Raw genomic sequence first — 14,354 nt, forward strand, 5'->3', positions numbered from 1 at the left:
TTTCTTTCTTAAAGCAGAATGTCTTTAAAACAATATAATATATTAAACTGCAGACAGGAACTGAGTATCTATGATCAGGACTGTTCAATACTCCACTTCATTACAACACATCAGCAGGTGTCGGGCTAGTTCTGGCTTCCATAAATGAGCCGTGCCATGACAAAACCAACATAATGGGTTTGCAACCAGCTTGGATCCAGACCAGTCTGCGCAGTCGTGACGCGGCTCAAATGAGTCGCTTTTCCATTGTGCGACAGTAGTACTATAATCTTAAATCTCTTTAGCTAGTTCAGAGTCAAATGTCCCTTTTATAATCATTTTTGCTTAAATATGTATAAAATGTGTTAAAACAATTAAAACAATTTTTTTTTTTATTCTAACACACTTAATGTTATGCATAAATAGGTAAGGTGCTCCATTGGATTATTTTTATCTGCAATGTATAGGTCTTAAATCTGACTCTCACTGACTCATCTACATGAATAGGGGTAAAGAAAAGAATATAAGTAACTGTAAGCCCTTTAACAAATTAAACATAATGATGATTGTGTCAGCCTCTAAATTATTGGGTTTTACTTAATTATGAATTAATTATATCAATATATCCAGGCATATATCAATTGAATAATGGCTGTTATATGATCTCCCCTATTAATCTGATGGAAAAATTTATCACAAAGTCATAATATTTCTCTAAAGGTCATCATTCTGTTCTAAAAGTTTTGAAGCATAAATTTAAGTAACAAAAGAACTTTCGGCAAGTTAATCGTCAATGACTTCATGAAAACGTAATCTGTGTTAAAATATATTTACTTTATTTGCTTTTATTTGTTTTCCTTTTTAAGTGCTAGTGCAACAGACAGGTGCTCCCGAACTTACTGATATTTTTTTTACAATGAATATTTTAACATGAATAACTGACTTTAAATCAAACTGTAATAAAAATAAATTATGGACACACTCTTCCATAAAAGCCTCTGATTTGGAAAACAACAAAGAAAATCTGGAAAACTTTAATGTAAGGGGGTAAAAATACCTGTTTGTAATTACTACGAGGCCCTCTAGGAACTAATGGTGACTGAGCAGGGGAGACAACATCTGAATCTGAAAATATAAAAGAAAAACACAGTTATTTACCTTGTTTTATTATTAAATAATCAAAACTATAAAAGTAAAATGGCAAAAAAGGTTTTAACTACATAATTTCTTATATTTTGTAAGCAATGTTATCTTTTAAATCAAACAAAAACTCAATTGTCTCTTGTTCTGACAAATTTTAAGATGTAAAATAATTTTTTAACTTAAGTTTTTTTTACCTGTTAACGTACTCATAAACTTATACCTTTTAAACCTGGCATTTCAATTCAATTTAATGAAACATTATTTCCACATTACATCATACATGACTTTCCTTTTAAAAACGTTCATTTACATAAAAAACATTGCACAAAAAAAATGTCAAACAAAAATTATTCAGTCACAAACAATACATGCTTTCAACAAATATCCCATTCTTTTTTTATATATTAATCATAGGCTTAGTGCAAAATGGTCACGTCTCCTTGATTTCACATAATTCAATATTGTTTTACATCAGAATCCCTTGGTTTAAACTTCTTATATCTGGTCATTTTTATAAATAAATGAACTGGCCCATGCACATTTCAGATATATTAATGCACTGTATAGGACCATAAACCTTCCATAATTAACTTGGCTTGATACATTCCTCCCATAAAATAGCCAAAAATCCCTTAGCCTTTAAATGTCCAAACTCCCTCATACGCTAAATACATTTTCATTCAAATGAAATCTTTAAAGGAAAATTTTATGCATTTTCAGTTACTTCCAAAAATGCCAAAACCCATTGCGAGCAAGTAACATACATAATACTCATTACTTTATAATTATACGAATATAATACAAGTGTGTACTTATTTATCTTTTTTTTCCTCACTTACAACAGTACTACAGTAGTATCAAATACCAATTACATAAAAAAAATTTTGTTTTTTTAAATCAACTGTTACTACCACACCATGCATGATGACAATACAGAAAGCTGCAGTTAAAAACAACAATATGGGAGGGTCACACTCATGACATGTGCAAAATAACATAAAACAGTACAATATAATTGGTTACATAGAATAATTTGGTAACACCCTGGGCTTCTCAATGCTTATGTTATCCTATAAAAAGTGCAGTTAATTTCAAGAGATATCAGAATGGGACAAAATAAATAATCTAAGGGAGCAAATATCACATGTATCTGTAAGTCTTACAAATAGTTTTATTAAGTAGACGGTAAAAAATAGTGTTTTATTAAGTAGACGGTAAAAAATAGTTTACAACTTTTAGGCTATTAAAATACTGGTGTTTATTTTTTAAACTCAGTACACAAACATGCAATGTTGGAATTAAAATGACAGTTCTTAACTTTACAGTGCAGGTCTACAAATTAAACACTTAAATCACTTACAAAACAAAATTAAAATTAAAGTGGACAAAAAATATCTATAAAAACTCAACAATGTGTGTATATCTATAGAAAAACGTTCATAGTGTGGCATTGGTGTCTGCCTAACATGCGTCACTAACTTCTTTACCTGGTCGTCTCTCTTTCAATTCCTTCTTCTTTCACTCTGTTTCTTAAATGCAAAATGCAAAATGCTATAAAAATCTCACCTAGAAGGTTTTACAAACATTGTGTAGAAAAACAAACAAAAGGGTTTTCAAGACTAAATAACAAGAAAAATAATTTTGATTGTTTCAGTGTCAGAAAAATTAATTTGACCCTCTATTCTAATCTATATGCTCAAACTTCTTCAGGTAACAAACAGAATCTGAATATTCCTAAAACAAAGTTTTTTTTATAGGAATTTTTACCGATGGGAGTGTCATTGCTGAACAACCAATTTCCACACTGGTCATTCAGATCATCAGAAAAAGAAAGGAAAAGAACATTTCTTTAACTCTCTAGTCAAAAAATCTGAATTGCTGCTCTATCATTCAGGCAATTAATAAATAAAAAATTTGGTGCATGGGCATACATCTGTCGCTGCATGCGCAAAGAAGATATGTTGTTGCATGAGCATAGATTTGGTATTGCATGAGCATTGACTTATTTTTGCATGAGCATAGCTTTTGCCATTGCATGAGCATAGGTTTGTTGTTGCACGAGCATAGATGAGCATAATTAATTTTGTTTATGCATGACCTAAGACTTGTTGTTGCCTGAGCGTATACTTGTTGCATGAGAATAGACTTGTTGCTGCATTACCTATATATGTTTTGTTGTATGATCATAGAGTTTTTTTTGTTGCACAAGCATAGATTATCAAGCACACTTCAAAACTTGTAAATTACTTTCTTATAAAAAAAATGTGTAAATTAATAAATAAGTAAGGCAATACTTAGGAAAGAACCACAGAAACTTCAAACAAAAAAGCAAAAATTGTTAACGAAAGTGCACATAAACTCAAGCTGTTTCTTTTACAACACTCAGAAGAAAGAAACTCTATCTTATAGATGGTACTAACCACTATCTGTCATATCTAAACTCTTCAAACTTTTCCCTAGAAAAATAAAAACCTTTCTTATTAACTACATCTAAAAAAATACATTTGATTAATTTCATGACGAAGGAAAGAGAAAAAAAATACATGAAAAGATGTTACAAATTGATTGAATTAAACATTTTATATAATAATGTTATTATTAATAATAAAATTCTGAAAAAAATCATTATTATTTTGGAAGTACAATAATAATAAGCTTTGATAATGAATGGTTCTTATATGCATCCTTTCTATTGGTCTATTTAAAAAGAATGCTCTAAAGTAACCAATCATATGTATTGGATTTTTTCAACTGGTCACTTAAAAAGTAGAAACAAGAGTCTGTCACAATCTGATTGGTTGCTTAACATTTTTGAACTATCCAATAAAATAAGCCTTTCTAAAGACTGGTTCCCATTTGTAAAAAAAATGGCTGAATGCAGCAAAGCCTTCTATATTGTCATCTTAGTTTAATGTTTAGTGATTACAATAAAGTATGAAACCTCATGCCATCCCATATAATAGTAGTGACTGTAGCAAAATAAATCATCTAAAACTATGTTTAATAGTAGCACCAAAAGAAAACATTTTCTTTCTGAAAACCCGTCATACAAAAGACTAACATACACACAACAAACTTTGCCAAAGAAAGACAGTCTTTTTTTTCTAGACAGGACTGACAGGGGCAGTAACTCTTTTAAGCATGGGCAATAAAAAAGTATAATTTTTGACAAATTTAATAGGAGCAATAAAAGTGTTACAGTCAGCACTAGCAGACGGAAATTAAAGGGGCAATAAATCTTGTCTAATATGATCATCATTTCAGTCAGAGTTTACAGGAGCAATAAATTTTACTTGTGTAAAAGGGACATTAACTGATTTCCAGATAAACAATTTCATTAGACTGGTAGACAATTTCCCTAGACTGGTTTGATAAAAAAAACACTTTAGCACATGTTAAGCCAAAGTAACTATCTAATTATATGAAAAGGGCAATAACTCTTGACCATACTGGTCAGAGTCAATCATTCCAGACTTTGGGCCTTCAGAACTTTCCTTATTACACTAAAATATTACAGTGCAACTTATGTAGAGTGACCACCTCTTTACAACAACAGACTCATATTTAAACTTAGATTAAACACAGAATTTAACCTCTCTAGGAGCAACACCTCTCACCAATAACCAAAAGCCTTGCCTCTATAAGGGAGTTGCTCTACAGAGTTTGTATTGTATTGCTACCCTAATTATAATTTTCGGTCTTATGTCAACCATGAAAAGAGCAAAACATGCATGTCAAATTTTATTTGTTTTAATGTTTAACAAGTACAATCAAGTACTTTTGATTTTCCTTAAATAAACTTAACAGAAAGTTTGGACTGGTGTGGTTCATTTAATTTTCATAAGGAATATCGAGGTGCCACTGTTGCTAGTAGAGATCTTGGCCAATCTTTGCAAGTCGGGTTTTACAATTTTGATAATGAAATCTCTATGGATGGACAGTTTAAAGCAGGACATGCCCATCAGATTTATTTTGTCAGTAAAGGCTAGTCATAAACTTTAAACTTTTATGTTAAGACATGGAGATTGACATACATAAAACCTTACTTATTCAGTTAAGAGACAACTAAAATATCTTTTTATTCCGTCAGTAAAGGTATAGTATAGCTAAAACCTTCACACCTTAAATTAAGTGGGTAAAGATTTGAAAGTACTAAAACCTTTAATATTCAGTAGGTAAAGGTCAGATTTGAAAGTACTAAAACCTTTAATATTCAGTAGGTAAAGGTCAGATTTGAAAGTACTAAAACCTTTAATATTCAGTAGGTAAAGGTCAGATTTGAAAGTACTAAAACCTTTAATATTCAGTAGGTAAAGGTCAGATTTGAAAGTACTAAAACCTTTAATATTCAGTAGGTAAAGGTCAGATTTGAAAGTACTAAAACCTTTAAAATTCAGTAGGTAAAGGTCAGACTAACAAAAAATTCTTTTCCGTGGGTAAAGGTATCAAAAACTAAACGTTTTATACTCAGTGGGTAAATTCAGTAGATATAATTAAAACCTGGGTAAACATCTGACTCAACTAAAGTTTCGGTTTGACTCCACTGAAGCTTTGTCTTGGTGGGGTATAAGTCTTATACAACAAACCTTTTAAATTTAGTGGATAAAGGTTTGATATACAGTCTAACTTGCCCATGCGACCACGTGTATTAAGCGACTTTTGTCTTAAACGACCACTTTAAATTCCCCCCGATCATTTTCTCTCTATATCTTTAATGTATTAAGCGACTTTTGCTCAACGCGACCAGCGACCGCTAATTAGTAACCTAATTGACATCAATCTTTTCATTAAACGACCACTTTTACCTGTCAAGTAATTGTGTTTTTAGAGAACGCCACCTCGTTATGTCACAAGTGTCAGCAATCAAAACACAACAATAAACGTGTGAAAAACTCTATTTCCCATACCGTTTTAGTGTATGCAAATGAAGTTAAGTATACGCGTGACGTGTATAATCCAATAATATCGGATAAACAATGCAATGCTCCGCTCATACTGAGATGGTGTATACGCTTCGCTTGTTGACATTTAGACTGCATTGAATTGACCTTGAACTTGATCAGCCATTAAATTAATCGTAACAAATAGATGTAGTTTGTTTATTTCAAATGAAAAAATGCACAACAGAAAACATCTTCACTAATAGGGTTTTCGTGTTGGAGACAAGGAAAAACAACGGAGAAGTTAAAAAATTCTGAAAAAAAATGTCAAACATGTACGTAATGGATCAAAACTGTTTTGTCAATAAATATCAGAATGTTATTTTTACATTTGCATCCGTTTAGATTATCGGGGCGTACTTATTATTCAACATTTATATAAAAATGAAGTTGAATCCAATCCCATCGAATAAAAAAGATGTCATTTATAAATTTTGACTTTTATGTCATGCTGACTGTCTTAAGAGACCGTTTCATTAAGCGACCGTTTTTGTTGTTTCCCTTGCCCGGTCGCTTAATACACGTTTGACTGTATCTAAAGCCTTTTAAATTCAGTGGGTAAAGGTTTCTCACAACTAAAACCATTGATAATCACTGGGTTAAGGTTTTCTAAAGGTTATCAAAAATAATTAAAATCCAGTGGGGAAAGGTTTCAGACAACTAAATATTTTAAATTCAGTGATTCAGTAAAGGTTTAATACCACTAAAACCTGGCAACATGGCAATATACACTCCTTTTTTAACGTGTGAAGGAAAAATCAGGCCAAAATATTAACTTATTAGAATTTAATCACAAAACTAGAAGGGCCTGTAGTTCAACCATAGTTCTAATAAGGAAAGTTATAAAGATATGCTGTCTCTTTGAAATTTTGTCTGGTTTGAAAAGCATGGGACGCATGATTTCTATATAGATACATGCAATAATGTTGAGAGGGAATTGATATCTACACCAACACCAGAAAATATATATGTCCATGACCACAGATAAAATAAGCAAACAAAATAAATAGGTTTCAAAATGTTTTATTTTTTTATTTATGAAAATGTTTTATTTCTTTTTTTTTCTACAACCTGACTCTATCAGACAATAATAGTAATAGTATTCAAATATTAGACATTTTCAAACAATAGTTCTATATATAGAAATAAGTAACATGTTAAAAGTCTGAATTGTTGTTGGTTTTTTTGTTGTTGTTTTTTTACAAAAGTACAAAAAAAATATTTTTATATAAATCTATGATAGAAAGAAGAATGAAGAAGTAGAAAGACATTGATGATGAATGACAGAAAGTGAGAATATAAAGAACACATACAATTGAGACAACACTTTATATGTACAGCCACGAGACATCTTGGTATAAAAAGATATAAAAAAAATAATAATCTATAAAAATTTCTAAAAACTTTTCTTTTCAAAAATAAGATTTTTCCTTCAAAATATGCTTTTTTTCTAATACTCTTTTAAAATGCATTTCTTGATTTTTTGAACATTTTTATTAAAAAAAAATTTTTTTATGTACAAATTAAAAAAAATATATTGTAAGTTGCACGGGTCTTGAAACACACCCTAGCTTCTTTAGAGACAGTTTTAAAGTGAGACAATTATTCCCCTTTTTCTTTTCATTTAAAAAATGAGAAGAAACAATGCAGCATTCCGTACAATGAGACAAATTTAAAGTTTTTATTTGTTGATAAAAAAAACAACAAAATAATAAATAAAAATTTTACAAAAATGTACAACACAACTCATTACAAGAACGAGGTAGGTACTCTTACAGAAATTAGGGGCCTTAAAAATCTGGCCCTTTCTTCTTTCCAAAGTTGAAACAATTTCCCTAAATTGCATTTATATAATACCTGGATGTAATTTATTGAAAAGAAGAAAAATCAATCCCTAATCTTTTTTTTCTTTTTTAACAATCAAATTTATGCATATTCATGAGGTAGCAAATTTGGTCCTATATCGTCCTGTAATATTTATTTGAACACTTTTTGAGCATTTTGGTCCAACTATCTGCCAATATAGTATAAAACTTAAGGGCTGTAATTTGAGTACTATTTTTCTAAAAATAGAAGAAAAAAAACACCCTGACCTTCTATGAGAATAAATATATAATCTCTCTATACATATATACCAAACACCAGGTTAGTACATCTTCACCAAATGAAAAATATGCAGGCAAGAAAACCATACAAATATATCATGGTTAAAGATCATAGTTAATGGTTATAATATAAGTATCTATATGATATATATATATATTAAATGTTATTTATACATAGTATAGCACCATTTTATTATTGCACTATTTTGTGATACTTTCAGCAGTAATCTCCCTTTGTTTGCACTATCAAAGCGTCAGTTATCCCCCCTTATAACATGTAACACATTTCTATTTTTTCGCCCTATTTTTAGATCACTACACTGCGGTCTCCTTATTGGCTCTCACAACCTGAGGGGAAAGTTTCTGAAACATAGTATGATGCCAAGACGCCCTCTTACTTCTTCTAGTGTTGGGTGACATACAAGATACCTCCCTTCTTTTCGGTACAGATGGCGGTGTGAGGAATGACCGATCTAATGTTGATGACGGGTAGAGTGAGTCGTTGGAGATCTTGTACGATTCTTCTGAACTCTCTGTCGTGTCTAAACTTGTGTCTGCTGATCGAGAATCTTCCAGTCTAGATTCAGAACCGATGCTCTTGGACTCGTCAAGGAAAGATAACGAATCGTTCAACACTGAAGAGTTTCTATCACTTTTAACACTAATACCGGAGTCAATAAACTTATAATACTTAAGAAGATTCCTTTCCCTAAATGAACGCGATAACCTATGAGCAACAGATGAATAATGCCTAGATTTAGAGGGTCTATAAGAAATGGAATCATCACAGAGGGCGGGGTTATCTGTGCCGCCGTATTCGGCACAGTACGTACCATCTAATTTTCCGGACAAGGCTGGCGATGCCGGAACACTTCCTTTACGATACTCGCTCAGCTTCTTCTCCATCTCTTTTAACTGGAATAAAATAAAATAAAAATATAAAAAATGTCTTTCATTTTACGCTTAATAATAAACATATTCAAAATGACCTAGTTTCAATCCAAGCTTTTTTTTTACTTGACAAAGGGAAACAACCTATATTTCCCCATATATCTGCATATATATTACAAGGGAGACAACGTTTACTTTCCTACTGACATTTATTATAAAGGGAGACAACTCATATTTCTGAATTATTCATTTTAAATTTCCAAATATTACCTATGAGTTATGAGTAATATTTTATGATTCAATATTCCTTCTCCTTTTCAGTCTGTACTATCTATTACATCTTATTTCATACAGAGATTTTTGTTTCTGGGTCTGGATTATCAATATCGACCACAGAGATTCCCCTATTTTCCCTGCAGGTCATTTTAGCAAGTATGTCAGCCAAATAAAGATTTGATATTTCAAGCTTATAGCCTTATTTCTTACAGAAATAACAGAATGGAAACAAGATAACATGACTATGGTCTATTTTTGTAAAGAGGAAAACATCAAGTAGATTGTATCTAAAACATTGGAAATCAGCCAGAAAATCTATTCTACAAGAAACAGACAGGAAATTAAAAAAAAATTTTTTTATCAAAGTTTAATTCAAACAGGTGATTCATGCACTATTTTTCTCAAATAAAAAAAGAACCAAACAAATTTAGTATAAAAATGCTTCAAGAAACTAGTTTCCGTTGGATCAGTTACTTTAAAATTTTAAATTTTCTTAAAAACAAATTCTTTACAGCAAGAGGAAAATTCATCTTTTGGAGAGCAAAATATTGAAAGTAACTTTGATATCACCAAAGGTTCTGTATCAAAACAATACCATTAATTTGCAAATGTGTGAAATTTACAGAGCTTTTCTTTTTTGACCAAGAACCAAGTTTTCAGATTTCACAATAAAACCTTCGAAATTAATATATACTGCTTGAATTGTTAATATGATTCAGTGCTGCTGTTCCAAATGAATAAATGGGATCATTTTGTAAATGCAAGTCTGCCAAAAAAGGAAGGAAACCAAAAATAATATTCAAACTTTCCCTTATCAATGCAAGATAGAAACAAAAAGTTAAAAGTTTGTGTTTTCGAATTACCTTGCCCTGAGCCTTGATGAAGGAATGTCGTCTCTGTTTACGCACGAACCTACTGACAGATTTATCAGACGCGAGCTTATGGGCGGCACTTGTGATCTGTTTCTGAAGTTCTAGCTCTAACTCCAGCTTACTGGTCATATCTGCATCCTGTAAATCAAACATTACAGTTTATTATATCATCATCATAAAATGTATTATAACATAATAGCACTTTCAGAAGTATTCATTTCTTTGCCTTTTATTTTAACATGGCAGCTCTTTAAGAAATTTTCATTTTAAGAAGTATTCATTTCTCTGCATATCAGTTCAAGCATATCACAAATAGTGTTTGCCTATCAGTCAAACAAGGCCAGGAAATAAGAAAAATCCATTTCCTTGCCCCAAATACAGTGAGCATCTAAACAAAATATTTCCATGAAATATTTTAATACTTTGAAAATATTAAGCAAGTACTTTTCTTTCTTTTGTAAGATTTTTTGACCATTCAAGACAATTCAACTGTTAAATAAAGCTAAATTCAGATGCAAAACTGTAAGGATGTGCCTATTTCCTATTCAAACGGATTTTAATCTGGTCCTGAACCTTACATGACATCATAAATAAGGACAATAAGCATTCCTTCATGTTGATTTTGAGGTCAAATGTCACACTTGCATGATATAAATTACTGTTCCTTCCATAACGTAGATACTTAGTCATTTATACATATGCCATAAAACAATGAACTTGGTCACACATCTGTACGAAGGCATGACATGAAATTTCAACTGTGACAAATTCAGGTCAAGGACTCTTCACCATACACTTGTAATTGATAACTTGTTGAAACAGTGCTGTTTAAGATATATTTATCTCCCGATGCATTTTTTGTTTTTGTTGACATTAAAGCTATGTCTACATAGTCAAATATAATCATTATATGAATAAACAATGAATAATTATGTACTAAGTTACCTCATTATCTGCAGTGACCATGTTGGTATCTAAAGAGAAGGCAGTGCCCACACGGCGCCTGATCTGAGGGGGTTCTTCACCAGCAACTAATGGTGTCTCACTTGGCAACCGACCTGTCAATTCCTAAAAATACAAGAAATAGAAATGAACTGTGAGATTCTCAAAAGCTCTATGATGACTGTGTTGCATCAAAATCGAAAGGCTCAAGGTGGTAATATGCAATATGTAGAAATATGGTGACTATATAATTAAGTCAAATTTAGCATATGCAAATTGTTATATTGGTTGTTAATATCTGTGCATTTTTTAATATTTTTAATCTGGTGCTGTGTCATTGATAAACCAACTGAATCTATTTCTAATTGCAGTCTTTCAACACACTACATTTTACAAAACATTTTCAATGACAAAAGTCTCCTTACCCCTTCTTTTATACAGAGATTCTTCAATTCTTCGGTTTTCTTACGGAGGATATCTTCTAGAGCCTCCCGTCTAGCCTTCAACGCTGAGTACATCTCGCGCTGAACCTTTGCTGTGTCAGCAGGGTCAAAGTTCACTGGAAATAGATTAATAAATTTTTGAATATGCAGTTTTATACCCATATTACACCTCAGTTTCTCCTGCCTACCCTACTACAAGGAATTTGTTCAACAACAATTCTAAATTTACTTGCTACATTAACTCATCAATTACCTTTCATTTTTCCATGTACAATACAGTAATTCTACAAACTAAAATAGGTAATTGATAGCGTCTTTAAGTACATTAAGACTTAATATTAATCACATGGGTTGTAGCCTACAATCAGATCTTAATTTGAGTGTCATCATTTCACTTCATTTGACATTTTTGGTAAAGAACACCCTGACATTATCATTTTTAACAAAAGAAAAACCATTCATGATAAGTATACAACCAACAACGGGACCAAATACTGTGACCACATAACTAGGGAGTGTCCGCTGGGCAAAATCACCATTTTAATACCAACCAAACCTTTACTTAATCCATTAATTTAACCCTGTTAGAATAATAATACATTGACTATTAAGCTGAATGTCTATTCAAATCTTTTAAATCAGTTACAATGGTAATTTTAGTGAAAATCTAGACTTTCAAATTTTCTATAATTTTACAAGTAATTTCGAACACACATTAAAACAGCATTAAATACATAAAGGTAAGTGGTTGCCCATAAATTATATATCTTAGGTGCAGCAAAATGAAAACCACAAGAACTAAACTTTTAATTTTAATTTTCAAGTTCAATAAAGTTTAAAATTAATGTTTCGCACTTTCAAACAAAAACAAAGATGTGAATATCATGGGTTGGGCCTCTGTTTTCCCCTTTTTTTTCTTTATTTTCTTTTTTTCAACTCAAAAGCAGATGCTTAACAAAAACAACAAATGATGTCTTTAATATGACATGTTACGTTCAGTTGAGTAACGCTTTCATATTTGGGACACGTCCGGTGTGACCTGGCACTGAAGAATGCTATATAACATAGTTAAAGATCTCGGTTTTTGTTTGAACAAGGATCAGGTTTACCTCATGTTTCCTGTCGCCTTAAGATAATGTCAACAAAAGTGTATACAAGTTAAACATGGAGCCATTTAAACACAAAAATTTACTAATACTGATAATGGGCGTATTTAAACATGCCTTAACATTTTTTTCATCTAGCATCTTATAGGTGTTTTTTTGTCATACTCATTATTCAGGGCATCCATTAGTGTAAGTTTGGGAGTATTTTACTTTTGATTTTAGCTTGTGACTTCCAAAATATAATACTTCCTTTTTTACCTATATATAATGTTGCATATTGCAGTTTCTGACTTCCTAACTTTGAAACTTAACGGAATTGTTATTTTATTTATTAAAAATATTTCTTTTCTGCTTCCAAAACTTTTTTTTAATTTAATAAAAATTATCATTTAAGGACGTGATTGCAGTTTTAGAACTTTGTTATGCTTATCAGCTAATTGAAAGAACTATCTATATATGTATGTAGTTTCTACAATGATTACATATTGTCATAAAAATACAATATCACACGACAATTGGTGATAAAAACATGTTTTTTCACATAAACATCAAAGTGTTAACAACCAATAAAACAGTAATTTCCTTTTATGGGAAAATAGTTTTTTTTTCCTACCATTTTCACCTCAGGCTTGTTCATATTTTTGACATGAAAAATAAGTTTCTTTTTTTTTGTATGTGAAAATCACATTTATACTAAGGCTAGTAAGCAAAAACATACAGTCAAAGAGATTTAACTTTGGAAGGTTGTTGCCCTTTTAATGTATTGGTCTGGCTAATCATTTTTACAAAATAAACTGTTTGCTGCCAATGCCCCAATATTAGTCATATCATTTCCCTAGCTCTAATAATAAAAGTTTATTGAACCCATGACAACTTTAACAATGACCAAATTCAGCTAAAAATTCCTAAGTGCTATTTACAAGACAAAAATTAGATAAAAATAAACATCAAACTGCAGATTAATATCAACAATTTAAATATCAAATTTTCATCTTTTCTTTGAAGTAAGTAAACAATACCTTATCATTGTTAACAATCATTTTATCTTTTGGTTTTTATTACCAAGTTCAACTAGAAAACATGTAATCTCTTTAAATCTTTAATTTTGTGATCCTTTTTCACATGTAGCTTAATTAACATTCCAATAAATTAAATATCGTAGTATAAGATAATTATTCCATTCTTACCTTTTTTGAAATGAGGCGAATTTTTGGCTGGAGTTTTCATAACTTCTAATTTATTATTGTTATTATTATTCAAAGATAAAGTTTCCATCTTATTATACAAATCAACATCCATTTAAGTCCATTTTATTACACCATATAATTTAACGAAGATGAGTCCTGTTCCAAGAAATTATCAGTAAAAGTGTAGCCTAGTCCAGTGTATTTCAATAAATATTCCATTGTTGAACAATCCCTGAATTTTATATCATATTATATAAGTATTTCACTCAAAAACTTCAAAAAGATGTTTTCTGATAATTGCCCTCTGTTCAAAAGAGGTGGTTTTCTCCAAGTTCTCAGTATACCATATATTATATTCACAGTTTGGTCAAACTTTGGTGATTACTTGTCCAATGACACTTTCAACTAAGTTTTCTCAGTTTTCCACAAAATGTACTACAACCAGTCTTGCAAAGGTATTACAAAAGCTG

The 14,354-nt window shown here is 30.8% G+C and overlaps 1 protein-coding gene across 1 annotated transcript in view; it reads right to left on the reverse strand.

The window, feature by feature from the left end:
- The window catches only part of LOC132738346 (serine-rich adhesin for platelets-like), a gene marked incomplete at its 5' end in the record, with an annotated part of 86,303 nt that overhangs the window by 9,085 nt on the left and 62,864 nt on the right, over positions 1 to 14,354 (reverse strand). Inside the window, 7 exon segments of the mRNA XM_060725832.1 lie at positions 1,037 to 1,104; positions 3,543 to 3,578; positions 8,050 to 8,072; positions 8,484 to 9,082; positions 10,198 to 10,344; positions 11,152 to 11,274; positions 11,574 to 11,707. Coding sequence (XP_060581815.1) covers positions 1,037 to 1,104; positions 3,543 to 3,578; positions 8,050 to 8,072; positions 8,484 to 9,082; positions 10,198 to 10,344; positions 11,152 to 11,274; positions 11,574 to 11,707 — 1,130 coding nt within the window.

Source organism: Ruditapes philippinarum, unplaced genomic scaffold (assembly GCF_026571515.1).
Source record: "Ruditapes philippinarum isolate M1 unplaced genomic scaffold, ASM2657151v2 ctg1450_1_1_1_1, whole genome shotgun sequence".
In the NCBI taxonomy this organism is placed as follows: Eukaryota; Metazoa; Mollusca; class Bivalvia; order Venerida; family Veneridae; genus Ruditapes; species Ruditapes philippinarum.